General features: G+C 36.9%; 1 protein-coding gene across 5 annotated transcripts in view; it reads left to right on the forward strand.

The window, feature by feature from the left end:
* Positions 1 to 15654, forward strand: part of ACSS3 (acyl-CoA synthetase short chain family member 3) — an 84746-nt gene that overhangs the window by 41217 nt on the left and 27875 nt on the right. For all 5 annotated transcript variants that reach the window (XM_030260534.4, XM_072923129.1, XM_030260541.4 and 2 more), the window contains 2 exons: positions 5694 to 5789; positions 8691 to 8754. In XM_030260534.4, the coding sequence (XP_030116394.4) occupies positions 5694 to 5789; positions 8691 to 8754 (160 nt within the window). The remainder of the gene's footprint in view (positions 1 to 5693; positions 5790 to 8690; positions 8755 to 15654) is intronic.

Here is a 15654-nt window from a genome sequence, read left to right on the forward strand (position 1 = left end):
TTCACTTTTTTGTTATAATTTACTGTCATACCATGCTAAATATATTGCTAGATAGAATTCCAGTAGATGTAAGCTCTTTCATTAAATTTCACTTCATTTGATGACAAGCTTAAAGAAAATGAAGAAGAAATGAGTAAAATGGATGGGGGAGTCCAGAGTATAATTATCATAGCTCTGAAAATAATTTTCACTAGCTTTTACTCTTAGAATGTGGTAAAAATCATGGCATAGTAATATATACTAACAATGTGGGTGCAGCAGTGCTGTGGATTTTTGTGGCAGCATCACACATCACATTGTATTGGGATTATCCAAAGTGTCATTATCTGTGCCCTTTAGTGCTCTGGGATAATCGTGGCCAGGTGTCATATCCTTGTTTTAGTGTTGATGAATAGTTAGCATCAGATTGTTTGTACTTTAATACCCAGCATCAGCCATGTGTGCTTAGTCTTCTTACACATTAATAATATAAAGTGTCATGCACCATCCTGGTGTAGATCTCTTCCAGGGAAGCAGTGAAGAAAGCAGCTTGGAAAATTCACACAATTTACACAAGATACTTCTGTGGTCTTGCTGAAGACATGGCTGAGCTGTACTGTACAGAGGCTAAAGCAATTATTTGAAATTTTCGTCCAACATCAGTAAGATAAGACTGGACTGGTGCTTGGGCTACCAACCTGCAGCGTGACTATCTAGACACAATTTGTCAGGGTTAACAGTGCTAAATCCAAGCTATGAGTGAGGCTACTTACTGCTACTGCAGTTAGAGTCTTAGAAGCTTGCTTGGCTTTTAGGGATAAAGGACTGACTGGGAAACTGACTTTTGTCCTCTGTGCAGTTGTATGCTGAAGGATGAAGGAAATGAGGTCTATATGAATACTTGGTGATCTGGCCCCTGAATCTTCAGGACACTGCCAGTGCATACTGTTTCTGTGATGTATTAGATTGAGTTTTATTTTAAGGAAGCAGCATGATGCAAATTTTGAGTCCTGTAATTCATCTGGTACTGTGGTTTTCTGTTCCAAAATGCCCAGTAGTTGTTGCCATACTAAAAATAATTTTGCTGTGACTTTATTGAATTCTTCATCCACCCTTTCTGGCAGTGTGGAGGCAGCATATGGAAGGAATCTCTTCATAGGTACATTCTTGTGGTGTGAGTGGATTTGTAATGAGTTGCTGCCTAAGCTTTCCTGCTTCATAGACTCTCCTTTACATTTTATCAGTGCAGTCTGCTGCTGTAGTAATTCCTTTAATTCCCCACATCAAAAGTGGCAGCTTTGCCAGAAGAATGGTTCAGAACAGCATAGCTACAGTGAGAATTTTGTGTATTGTATTATATTTATTGCATTCATTAATATGTTAATGTATGACAGTTGCTCCTTTTTCTTCTTTCCTTCTGCTACATAAGAACTTCCTACCTATTTTGTAGGCTTTTAGTGTCTCTCCATTGCATCCTAAGAAATTCAAAGCAGACAGCTTTACATTACCAACTTAGCACAGCCCAAGCTCAAATATTCATACCAAATACAGTGTGTTTTGCCTAAGTATTTCCTACCAAAAAAGCCAATATTTCAACAGCATGGCAGTCTACTATGTTGAGGAATATGAGACATAGTCTAGAAATCATAGTGTATCAGGAATGTAAGTGGCACAGAGTAAATAAGTTGATTTTCATCTTGAAAGTCCTGAGTTATTTCAAAACTGTTTATTTTGATTGAACTTGACCATTGACTGTGAATGAGAAAGAGTTTTGAGCACAAAAGCTACTAGGTGTTGCTTTGCATAACTTGGCAGAACACAGCTGCTACAAATCAGGCATATGGGTAGGTGGAAGCTTTCTGATTAATAAGGTCACAGACTACCCTGGCTACTCATAGAAGAGTGCAGTTTTTGCTTCTGGATCAGCAGCACTTTCTTTGGCATAAGAATTGTTTTCCAAGGTGCAAATGCAAAAAAGTTCATATAGCGGACTACTCTTTAGCTGTCTGATTTATACTGGATATTTCAATAATATTGAAATAGCTTTATAATAGTATCACTCACTTAGTGGTAGAGTGGGACAAAACAAAGAAGGTCACATCTGTGATTATTGAGGATTATTTCTTTACATTAGCCCCTATTCTGAAAAGAAGAAGCATAAGGAGGGAGTTGGGATACTTGATTTTATGGCCATCTCTCAGTAACTCTGTCTTCTCTGTCTCAATAAAGTGCTTTTCATTATTCTCAGAGATACACCATATTGTTTTCATTATAACTTAGAGCAGATGTTGAATACATTTACCAGACTAGTTCTGAAACATTGTTCTCCCAGTATAAAACATTGCTCTTCTAAATAGCTGTTTTATTGTCACATCTTAAGGTGTTATGCGGAAAGGAAATTGATTTTATGATGTGGTTGTCCCTGAAAAGCCTTCCACAGCCTACCTAACTAGGTAGCTTAGTGAGTGGACAGGTAATGTGCAAAAGTTCGCGAAAGAGACTGTAAGACAAGACCAACTGTTTCATTCCTTGCATTAAAAATATGGAAGTTCCTAAAGTCTTCAGCACTGGAAATCTTTCTAAGTGCTGTGCCTTAATTTCAGGGAATCTTCAATTATAAACAAATGAGTGTTGGGTAAGGGATGTCTGTTTGTATATGCAGAAACCTGATTTAAGGGATGGGTGGAATACAATGTACACTTGACAAGTGTTATCCTTCTTCAGACTGTTGCTGTTTCAACTTTTCAGACATGAATCTTGTAACCTGCACATAGATCCTGAATTGAATTGTAAAGAAACCAAACTTAATTGAAACCAATGATTCATAAGCAACTTTATTTATTGGAAATCTATAATAAAGGGCCACACAGTATTTGTATTACTCATAATTGTTAAGGAAAATATCTTTTAAATAACACTTAAAATCCTGTGTTCTTCTGAACAGTGATGATTTCTTCTCAGGGGGATTTTGAATTGAATTCCCCTTTCAACTCAGACTGTTTTCTTGGTGATAGAAAAAACTATCCTAGAAAGAGGCTGTTGTTTCCTAATAGGTTTGGGAAATTGATATTTCAATCCAGCATCCTCTTTGAAAGATACATGTTGATTTCCCAAGATATGTGCAGCACAATGATTCATGCTGTCCTGTGATAGTGCTCCTTTGTGATTCTATATTGAAAGGGAATCCTTAGCATTCAGGAACAGTTAACTAGCCTAAAGAGCAGATGCTTTTGGGATTCCCTCTCTGAATTATTATATGATCCAAGTACCAAAAGCCCCATATTTTTTTCCATGTATATAAAAAGTCTTACTGGCCTATGGGAACTGAATGTATGGTTTAGAGATTAGCACGCTGGGTAAACATGGAAATTACATATCCATTGATAATTGAAAAGACAATAGAAGAAAGAGCAACACTTTCAAAGACCTGTTCACAAAGTTTTAGAACTTGTGATTCTCCAGAATAAATGGACTTTCATTCAGGCTTAGTCACTGTTGTCCAAAAAGCAGGTAAAAAACCAGACAAGTTAGTACAATGAAGTTTCCTTTTAAGTTTCTGTTGATTTCATTAGCAGTGTACTAGAGAGTCAGGCAAACCCAAACTAATTTTCAGTAATTCTTCCTCTCCCCTTAGGGTCTTTGGATTGAGACTCTTGATGAGAAATGCTTGTCAATTCCCAGTCCACACCAATGTTACTGGTACCTCAGGCTAACAGTGGTGCTGTGTTCCCTTTCTCTCAGTAACAAACCTAATTCCTATGTTTTGGTGATAGGAGGCTATTGTTCTTGCCTGATCTGCTGCAGTGTGTTTTGTAGCTATTGCTGTGCAGTATGTAAAGCAACATGTACACCGTGCTTCCACTTCTAACATAGTCAAAAAGGAAACTCTCCATTCTACTGTCTTTACCAATTCACTGTTCCTTCTGTTCCAAGTAAAAGAGGAAAATCCTTCAGTATAAATACTGTGCAGAAAATAAGGCTCCAAAACTGTTGAATACATTTTGTTTTTCTACAGCTGCTCAGTGTGATCACAGATGGGGTATGGTAGATAATTTTGATATTTTGTCACCACTGTAACTGTAGGCTGGGTGTTCTGTATGTTAGAAGAAAAGATTTCCCCACGACTGTGCAGGGAATTTGCACTAAGTACAGGATGGAGTGGGGAAAGATTAGGATACAACAAAGCAAACCTTTTAGCCTGTGTTCATTAGTGTGGAGGGTTGATAATTTTTATTCTGTGACCCACAGTTGTATTTAGGTCCTAGTTCAGCTGTGCTGTAAATGCTAAGCTTTCAGCTGCTTACTAACACCTACTGTAAAAACACTATAAGAGTCTGTAAGTTTGTTTTTGCTTATTTAAGCACTTGAATAGTCACATAACAACTTCTGAAGTGGAAGATGAATGCTATGGAGGTTGCAAAAAATCACAGCAAAAATTACTTTAATTTTCTGATGCAAGTATACTGAAAATAGGTTTGAACATACTGATTAGATATACATATACAGCTGGAGACAAAACTGCTTTGTTTGCATGGACTGTAAATTCCAGGCCAAGTGACCTGAGACATCTTCAGAATGATAAAGTCATGTTTTTAAAATAAAGTCTCATTCTGTGTTCCTGCTAATATCTAAAACCACCTACACTTTGTTTTCTATGCTCAGAGCTACAGCAGCATTTGAAAGTATTTTCTGTAGATTGTTTACTTAGAGGGGAAGAGTGAAGAGCAACTGGGCTTTTTTCAGTGTTAGACACTCTTTTATATGACTTGATAGTATTTATTCTTCTATGATAACAACTCTGGTAGTATAAAAATGTTATGTGGAAAGAGAGGAAGGTGAGGAGGGAAGCTGCTTAACTGTGGGGATGATTAGGAAGGTGTCAGCATTACTGGAAAGCATTGATGACAGCTTTCTGACACAAGTAGTGGAGGATCCCATGAGGATTGGTGTGCTTCTCAGCAGGAGGAGCCGCCCACATCCTGGGGGGCATCCATGCAACCTCGCCAGCTGGGCAAGGGAGGGGATTGTCCCGCTGTGTTCTGCACATGGAGCAGCCTCACCTCGAGTGCTGGGGGCAGTTTTGTGTGCCATGATATAAAAATGATAAAGCTTTGGAAAGAGTCCCAAAAAGGGCTACAAATATGGTAAGGGGCCTTGAGGGGAAGCTGTATGAGGAGCAGCTCAGGTCACTTGGTCTGTTCAGCCTGGAGGTGACTGAGGTGAGACGTTACTGTGGCCTTCAACTTCCTCACAAGAGGAAGTAGGGGGGCAGGTGCCAATCTCTTCCCTCTGGTGACCAGTGACAGAATTCAAGGGAATGGTATGAAGGTGAGCCAAGGGAGGTTTAGGTCAGATATTAGGAGAAGGCTATTTTCCCAGAGGGTGGTTGGGCAGTGGAACAGGCTCCCCAGGGCAGTGGTCACACCACTAAGCCTGACAAGAGTTCAAGAAGTGTTTGGACAATGTTCTCAGGCACATGGTGTGCTTCCTGGGGGTGTCCTGTGCAGGATCAGGAGTTGGACTTCAGTGATATCTAGAAGTCCCTTCCAACATGGCATATTCTATGAATTCTAAATCTTTCATTGTTTGTCTAGGAATTCTTAAAAAAATTTTTGATGTGCTGAGCATCATAAAAATTAGAACTAGTAAATACAGAATGGAACTAAAACCAGCTTTAATCGACTGTATGTGTGTTCTGTGTGTTCTCTTAATAGAATCTGGTTCTGCAATTACGGCTTCCTGCATTGGTTTGGGGAACTCTACAACACCTCCACCCGGACAGGCAGGAAAACCAGTGCCAGGATATAATGGTAAGACTGTGCTAAAAATGTTACTAGGAAAGGCCTTTGCTTGTATTCCTGAATAAGTGCTCTTTAATTGTCATATCTTGTAGTAAAATAAAATTACAGTCTTACTAAGATATTTTCCTCCTTCCTGCTTTCATGAGTGTTATAGAATGTGATTGTGAATAAAAAATTCAGAGTAATCTTCAAGAAAATTGATTTACTGCTTCTGCCTTTATTATATGAAAAGTCTAGCACATACTTTGACATATTGCTCATCTAGACTTCTGCATGCACTTCTGCACTTCTGTGCAGCTTGGGAGAGTTGTTAAGCAATATGTCTTTTAGTACCTGTGGAACTGGTTTTATTTCCAGGCAGGAGAAACAGTAGGCTATGGACCAGCACAAAAAAGATGAGAACTCATTGTCTGGAAGGTATTTGCATGTAGGGTTGCAGCAACAGGATTAAGAATGCAGAAGTGTTTTAATACCTGGGAACCCTGATTTTAACACAATTTTAAAGAGTTAGTTGATATCTGAAAAATAATTACATTAAAGATCAAGTGATCTTCAGAAAAAGTTCTCACATCATTGGTCAGAAAGATCTAAGCTGTTATTTTCTTTTAATACATATTAGTGGTGGTGAGCATTAAAAAAAACTTCAAATGTTTTTATCAGCTCTTGATTTTGACTTACAGTTATGGCATGAAGATGAGAAATAGCTTAAAAACAACATTAAAACAAAGCCATGAAGTTTCTCCAGAGTTTTAATAAGTAGGAAAGGGTGAAAGAATGTAATTGCATCACACATGTTATCAGATGATAGTCAGGAGTAGGAAAAAATATGAGTAACAAGTATATACAAATTTCTGACTAATAAATTGGAACATTGGGACTAGTGTAAGTAACAATTTTTTTCAAAGAGAATGATGGAAATGTCTTTAGCATACCGTATAAAGGAAATAGAAAACGAGCACTGAAATTCACTAAAGATTTATGGAATAATTTTACTTCTTTCAGTCTTTGACCAAATATGTCCTGTAATGCAGCTATTCACAAACTAGTGATTTTTTAAAAATTACTCTAGTTTGGCTGTTGTCTTGCTGTCATCCTCTTCTGATTGGTGTTGTTTTCCTGCGTTACTAGATTTAATAGAGGAGATCCTTATGCCAGTTAGAAGATACTGTGGTTTTAGTTTATACATGCAACTCTAAATGGCTCGTAAAAACATGCTGCAATATAAAGAGGAAGTTGCAAGGTCTACTTTTTTTTTTTTTTGAACATGTATAAACTCTTTCCTATTACATATTGGTAAAAAGAAACAAAGGGAATAAAAGTTACGATATAAAAGTGTAGTGGCACAAATTGCATTTAAGTGTGTCAAGATACAATATTAATTTCTAGGTCTGTTGCTTTATTCAGACATTATACTGTGCTTTTCCCTTGATCTACTTGAACCTTTGCAGGTAATTGCAATACATTTTAAGACTGAAGCCATATTTTGAAGAAACAAGTCAGTTCTTCAGTAATTCAGAAGTGAGCAGCATAGTATCTTACTTCCCCAAATGTTTCTACATTGAAATATGTAAGCTTGCAAGGAGAAGACTAAATACTGGGATTGGTACCTTGATGGAACAGATACAGTAAGCTGATTAGATTTTACTTAGTATCATAAAAATAGGAGAGAAAACTCTGACAGCTACACAAGCGAGTCTTTATAAAACTGGCCTTGTGTACTTGCTTGTGGCTCTGTGCAGAGCCATTGCTTCCAGCAGGCTCTTCAGTTACTTTAAAATTACCATCATCTTCGAAGGAGTAGCTTCAGCCAGGAGTAAATTACAGATGTTGGTTGTCTTTGAAGGGATAGTATATGATATTACTCATGTAGGTTTTAGCAGACTTTTAGTCAGAAGTCTGTCATCCACTTTTCCCAATTTCGTCTGGAACTTTGTAAACCAGACTTTGTAAGACTATTTGTAGAGATTTAGATACAGCTGAACATTGCTTTCATTGCTTGGGCAGGCTTCAAAAAAGCGTGTAATTCTTACCAGCCCAGTCTGTCAAAATCTTCCCTCCCTGTTTTTCTATGGTTTAGTTGCTTCACCTTATGTAATTTCATTATCACAGGCCAAGGTGGTATCTGTCATTCCTTTCTTATGCCCACACCTTGAGATGGAACGGATGGTTGTAGTAGCTTTCATTTCCCAGATAACTGCACAAAAGAGGCTATTACAGATGATTTCCTCAGAAATCTCAGAATTAGGCTATGATGCTTTCACTGAAGGTGGTGGACCCCTGTCATCCAGGGAAAAGGCTTCATTTGGGAAGTCTGGATTCTGTCCTGTACTTAGAGCATTACCCTGCTGTGCAGCTTTGGGTACTTCAAGAGTTTCTTGATCTCTTTGTGCTAGACTATAATGAACCTCCTTAGCTGAAGGGCATATTTTGGAGACGCCGGAGAGCCTTTGAAAACCAGATATACTTATTTACTGCTAGAAGTATTTCTCACATGAACTGGGTTAGACTTCAGTCATCTTAGTTGTTATTTGTTGCTCATGTCACCCACATATTTTTTTATTTATGTTTGTCATGTATCTTAATGGTTCTTTGCTATGTAGAAGTTAAGATTTTCCAGAATGAAAGCTTCTTTTACTTTTTAGTTCTGTGTTTTTCACTTTTGGGACTTGGTGCTATTTCTGCTTCCAAAGCACAAGTATTATTTAAGACTTTTTGTACTTAAGGCTGAATGTTAATAAAGTCATGAGATTATCCAGTTTGGCACTCCCAAATTACTTAATTCCTTCTGTTGCTTGGTGTATTGCCATTCTGAAGTGTGACATGGGTTGATATCCATAAAGAAAGACATTTTTCTTCACCTAAAAATACACTACTAAATTTGAGTTTCCTTCCTATATTATTTTTTTACAGTCATGATTCTGGATGAAAATATGAAACCAGTGAAGGCAAAGACTTTGGGAAATATTGTGGTAAAGTAAGAAAAAGAAATATTATACAGTTAAAGGAAACTTCCTACATGGGTTGATTGTCTTTTGACTAAAGTTTTCATAAAAATAATTGAAGTAATGAAGATTGAAAAGTATGTCTGTCTGTCTCTGATACTGATACCAAACTACCTGACTGTTTTATGTTCATTAGTGTTGAAAAATTGCAGACAAAGTTGTGTGAATGAATGAGTTTTTCTTAGACTACAGCAAAGTTTACCATTTTCTTAATTATCAGTGTTGGCACAGAATGATGCCTTCCTCTTTTAATGTATGACTACGATACTGAATCATTCCCTTCACTATTTTATCTTTCCACTTAGTGAAATAGTACAGCAGTACAGACTGGTATGCTTCAGCTTACAGGTGTGATGCTGCCTCTTCTTTCATGATCTCCTAATTCCAACTGATGCACCTTCTTAGAGGGAGAACATGTATTTTCTGTTCTCTGTAAAAAAAAAAGAAAGATGTTTCTGTGTGTGCTTTGCATGAAAGAGTGTTCATTTGGACCAGTACTTGGACAAAATACATTCAGGAAAGGACTTCAGGAAAAAAAAAAATCAAAAAACCCTGCTGTGCATCATGTAGGTGATTTTTAGTACCATTTACCAGACTCCTGACAGATGAGTTCCATAAACTCTAATATTCTTTTTGAAGGTACACCTTTCTTGGCACATTTCCTTAGCTAAAAAGGCCTCTGTTTAGATCACTTTGTGAACATCAGTTACATTTGTCTGGCCTGCTGCCTTCTCACTGTTGCCAGGACCTTTCCTTACTCCTGTAGTATTCTATGGACTAGCGCTCTTTACAGCCCACGCCAGCTCTGTATTCTGGATTTTTTCAGGCAAATGGAATTTTCGTCAGAGTTTTTATTCCTCAGAGAGAGACACCTGCTTTGTGATGAATGTGGTATCTGTACCCACCTTTTTTTTCAGTCACAGAAAAAAAAGCTCTGAACACGTTCTAACTTTCTAACTGTGAGCAAGTCCCAAAGGAAATGTATTCATCCATTTCTTCTGTGGTAGCTTTTTGGAGAGTTGTGGTAGCTTAGAGTCTTCGCTACTTGCTTAGGTGAATGAAAGAAAGTGCAAAGATTAATACTAATCTTCAGTGAACTGCAAATCTGTCAAAAGCTGAAGCTTTGGGATGGATGTACCAATTTGGATGAATTGTTAGGACAGTTAGCTGAGGTTGCAGTTGGCTGAGGTGCACCAGCTGGGGGTGAGAGACAGGAGCTACAGGCGCGGGAGCTGCAGACATGCAGTGCCAACAATCTGCATGGGCTGGCGCAGTGCTTGTGTGGGAGGTGGAGCTGCCGAGGTGGGGAGGCTTTTTACTCAGCTGTACCACTGATGATATGTAACTAGACCCCTGTGGAGACTAAAGTAATACCACATTAATTTATTGTACTGTGTGATGCAGATGTGTGTTTTTAGGATGAAGTCCATACCCTGCCTCATTCTCAGCATCTTCAGCTAAGGCACCAGGACACAGAGGCATAGGTTTAACTCCCCCGAGTCAGCAGATTCATATTTAGGTGTAGTTTTCTTGAGACACATATAAGGTTGTGCATTCACTCCATTGTTGAGTATGTACATTCACACAAAGCACAAGTACTTAAAATTGCTCCAACCTTTTATTAACTTTGGTTCTCAATATCAGTAACTCAGCTCAGAGTGGAAAACTGTCTTTCAGAAAAAGCTCTCACCTCTGTAGTGCCTGAAGCCATAATAAAACTCAGGATTGTAATCAATGGAGAGAGAAAAGGTATTTTGAAAGAAAATTGATCCTAGCTGCTTAGATATTCAGATTAGTTATTATTCATTATATTGTTCATGCCTAGTTATTCAACTAGGATGGAATAAATCACCTTCCATATGTGTTCATGTCTCTCCAATGCCTGCAGGAGTGGCACAGTTGGCTTAGGGTAGGTACTTAGTCTTATCTACCAAGAGTGGGGTGGAATGAACTCCATCTTTAGCAGCTCTGCCAAACAAGTTGAAAGACAGACTGACAGGTAATGTTGCAATATGTGTGCATACATTTTTGAGTTTTACTAACTTTAAGTGCCTGTCAGGAGTGATATTGCCATATTAGAAGATTCTGTTTGGGATTCATGTTTACCTCTTCTAGTCAGAATTTATCTTCCCTAATGCTGCCCCACATTTAGATGTTTTCTCAAGGGATTACAAATGTGTTAATATATTCATTTGTTGTTTCATTTGTTTTGTTTATGTTGCTCAGCATGACTTTTGCTGCAATCAAATAAATTGATAATGAAAAGAAGGAGGTTTTTTGTTTGTTTTTTTTTTTTTTTGGTAGCATATCACTCAAGAAAGTGTAATCCCACAGGGATACTATTATTTTATCATGTCTATGTTTATTGTGTTGTTTATTTTATTTTTTTTATTAAAGCAAGGTTTCATGAACTCCTTCTTCAAAGAAGGCATTTCTCTCTTCAGCAGTCTTCTACATGTACAGACCCTTTAAAGTAGTGGAGATGATCCTTGTTATTAGCAGTGCTTGTTTGTTAGCCCAGAGCATGTCCCCCTGCAGCTGGAAGAAAATGGGGAACTCAGGATAGTTCTGACTATTATTCTATCATACCATCAGTAGTGAGATATGAAAAAACACAGGGATTTGCTTCAACTGTAGCATAGGTGAGTTGTGAAATATTCTTCAGTATTTCTGGGAGAGGATAGTGGCCATGCACTACCTGCAACGACAGCTGTGCAGAAGTGGTAAACTGTAGCTCTTGGTTGTTTTTATCCTAGACTAATTCTGGTAAAGACTATTTGGGGCTGCTTGGGCCTGCAGTTTTCCTAAGTACAGTATTTAAAATATCTATTCTTACAGCAGAGCTTTAAATTTTAATTTCATCCTGCAGGAGTCAAATACTCAAGAAAAGCAGTTCTTACATCTAATTACTCCAACTTGCTGTCCCAAGTATGTTCTTTACTTTTCTACCCACTGATATCTGTTCTGTTTTTTTTTTTTCATATAACCATCATCTCTGCCCTTTGAACAGATTATTCTTAGATAAGAGCTCTCATACATAGTAGTTTACCTGGACTCTGCAGTAATATTTCTGATTTCACAAGTCTTTCAGGCTTAAATAATTGAAAGCAGTGTGATAGAAGGATAAGGGAAAATAATGGTAACTACAAATTATGAGGGTGGGATTGTATTAATTGTTTTTAAATGTATATGTATTTTTTTCTGAGCTAGAATTTTTGGACACGAAAGATTCTGAGAATTTATTCTGAAGTGAAAATAATAGCAGCAGTGACTTCCATTTCCATTAGCAAGACTAGTCTGGTTTAGCGACACACTTCTACTTGCCTATAATTAATACACACTTGAAAATATACTTGTATGTACATACTTGTATGTATATATGTAAATTTGATTAGCCATAAGAATTTTCTAGGTTGTCTGTTGTTATAAGGAACATTAGCAAGGAGAAATCCCATGTAAATTCCAGTTTTTGTCTTATACATTGAAAATATCACAAACCAATTACGTTTTTTTTTTTTAAGCAGTCATCAGCACTGTCTCATTAGCTAGCATTATTCTTTATATTCATGTACAACAGGACTACATTTGCCTCGTGCTCATTCTGTCCAGAGAGTAGTGACTGCCAGTAAATTTGCTGCGAGACCCTAGTTACACTTCCTCTAGTGTTTATGTAGTTATTTTTGTACCATGATAGTGGAGTTTTGCAGGGTAAGTATTTACAAGTTTGCTTTAGCAATCTGCACTGCATGGAATAACATAAATATGTTCCATATCCAGCAGGAGGTGAAGCAATGTAGTTATATCATACAGTGATTCTGAAATGATTTAGTTGCATTGGTTTAATTGCATTTAAGAAAAATAGCTGTGTGAGAGGCTCTGTAAACTACTAATGTTGTGGAATTTTTTTTTTTTTTTTGTGGATTTGGAATTAGTGAAGGAAGAGGAAGAAAAAGCAAAATGTTCTAAAATAGAATGTTTGGAATGATTACCCATTCCATTGTATTGAGTGCAATCACACAAAACTTTACATACAGTACTGTGGAAACTAAAATACGTTTATTCATGATAAATAAATATTTATTCATGCTAAATTTTAAATAGTATTTATAAGGAAATAGTGAGGATAAATTCACAGCTTTTTATGATTATACATTATAAGTTAGCCAAAGAGAAATATGACTGTACTTCCAAAGAAATACCTTAGACTGCATATCCTTTAGTAGAAAAGGTGTTATTCAAAATAGGCAACCCATTGACAGTTTTCCTACTTGTGGTGATGTGTTTAATATTTATACAGTATTTAATGAACAAATAAGTGTTCAATAAAGAGCTTACTTATTCAATATTTCTTAAAATGCGTTAAAAATAGCCAGTGTGAACGGATGAAGCAACATGAAGCCAGGATTGTAATTGTTCTAATGCTCAGTAGAATGCTAACCAAGAGAGCTTAAAGGAAAGAAAAGGGAAAGAAAAAGATGTAATCTTTTGCAGCACACTGTAGTACCTTGGTATTTAATTAAAAAAACTGAAGTAAGATATTGTAAGACTTGATGAGTCAACATTTGGTCAATCCAGCTGGGATATACCCATGGGAAAAGTTGCAGCTCTCTGTCCTCTCCCACTGCCCAGGAAGAAAAGAGGCAATAGCAATGTGTTCTTGTAAGCAAGGGCTGTACAGCTAGGTAAAGTGAAAATTTGCTAGATCTATAAGATGAAGGGCCCTAGAAAGCAGTGACTTTCAAAGGAGCTTTTTATGTTACAGTGGATAAACCTCTAGGTACACTGGATCTTTGAATGAAGGGTAGCTGCTAGTGTAACTGCAGACAATATGATTCCTTGTTATTCAGTAGGAAGACTGAAGAGGAGCCAACATTGCTGTATGTGGATGTGATGTTAGTACATCCATTATGCTTGGTTCTTATGACTGTATTTCAGAGGACTGTTGAGAAAGTGACTGGATTTTGGGGAAAAAAAGAATGAGAGTGACTTGAGTGCTAGAATCCACATAGTATGAAAACCTGTGGTATGTAATTCACCCAAGATCAGTAAAATAGTAACCTTTTCAAGGCCAGGAAAAAAAAAATCTCTGAGAGATGGCTCTTTAATCTAGCATAAAGTAATTGGAAGCTGAAGCTAGATGCATTCAGGTGACAAATAAAGCACTGTTTTAGCAGTGAAAGTATTAAGACATTGGAATAAATTATTGAGATTATGGTAGTTTACTTTGATATTTTTGAGCCTAACCTAGATACCTGTTTTGACCAAAAGTTGTGGGGTTGAGGCAGGATATAGTAGAGGGTATCTTTCAGCCTGTGTTATACAGAAGATCTGTTTAAGTAAAGAACCTGTGCAAAAGATTTATCTTCCTAACAGCCTTCTACATCTTCATCAGCTTTGTCTTTTCCCTTTACAGATAACACAATAAGTAGGTCTTCCAATGTGAGAGCAATTTATCTAAAGATAGCTTTTCTAGCAGGTCTCTGGCTGAGTACATGTAAATACCATTTGAACCGTCATTACTTTGAAATTTTTCCAAGCACTTTCACTAGTTTTTGATGGCTTTTTCTCTTTTCCCTCTAAATCAAAATCCATCCTGAGATCAACTACCTTTGTAATCCCTTTCAGCTAACTAAAGTAATATTTCATGCAGACTGATGAATGTTCAAGGTCCTCTACTCTTCTTCATCTTTTTTTCTGTGTTGTTGTTCCTAGAGTCTGAAAAAGCTTCCGGATGCTTTTCAAACTTGCAGTCAAAATTTTTATGAGTGATGTTTATGCACAACCCTACATAAATGCTGAGAAATAATTATAGCTGCCAGTCAAGATTATTTTGTTCCATTCAAAAGCCCAAACTCATTTAACAGTGGCTTGTATTTAGTTTGGCTGGCTGTAATGAATAGCCTCTGAGTATCATCACCTACTATAAAATAAAATAATGTCTTTTCTGAATTCCAGAGTGGTAACATCTCCAATAATTTATTATTTCCTTTCAGAAACCTGGTTTTCTGTGCAAATTCTCTTTTGAGTTTTTGGTCTATAATTGGTTGGTTCCATTAACAAGGAATTTTACACCATTTTGATGAGTGGCATTCTGAAAGGATGTGCTATGTGGGAGTCAGATTTCTTGGGCTAAGCTAAAGGTGGACTGTTCTTTGAAAAGTCTACCACCGTTGTATGAAAACTAAATGAACTGTGAAACAACGCTTAAAAAAAACAAGTAATAATTGTAATTTAAAATTCTGTACCAGAACACAGTTACTGTTAAAGTACTCCAGAGTTTTTTTGTGGTTCTGTCAAACTCATTCATCTTAGTCTCTCCAATTTATAATTACATTACCTGCTTATCTTTGTAAAATGTAACCAGAATGAATCTTCATTAAATGAACCCATATGTTTTAAATCATTAATTTACAGAGTTTGCCTCATTTCCCTGCTGCTGTTTTAAATGAATTCAACCTTTAAATGAGAAATAGGCTTGGATCTGTATTCTTGTACTTGAACCATTTTAATCTTTCTTTGACTGGAGTAAATGGAGAATAGCATAATTTGTACTGCTGTTACAGTGCTGGTAACAGACAGCTACAGAAATACAGTAAATATGTCCCAAGGGGAAACCAAGCAAAGCAACTTCTTTGTATTTTGTGAAAATGATGATGAAGGAACCTACCTACTCCTGACTTGGCCTTCTGTGATCCTGTCCCTTCTGAAAGGAAAGCAGATGTGCTTATGTATGCATTCCTGGCATTTTTGGTCAATATATCTCTTAGTAAAAATATTGCCCAAAGATCTGTAATCAGATCTGTACTCATATCAACTCAGTTTTTAGACAGAGACGCAACAGTTTTTAAATGCTGAGTTATTGTGGGTGTGTG

This window comes from Taeniopygia guttata, chromosome 1A (assembly GCF_048771995.1).
Source record: "Taeniopygia guttata chromosome 1A, bTaeGut7.mat, whole genome shotgun sequence".
In the NCBI taxonomy this organism is placed as follows: domain Eukaryota; kingdom Metazoa; phylum Chordata; class Aves; order Passeriformes; family Estrildidae; genus Taeniopygia; species Taeniopygia guttata.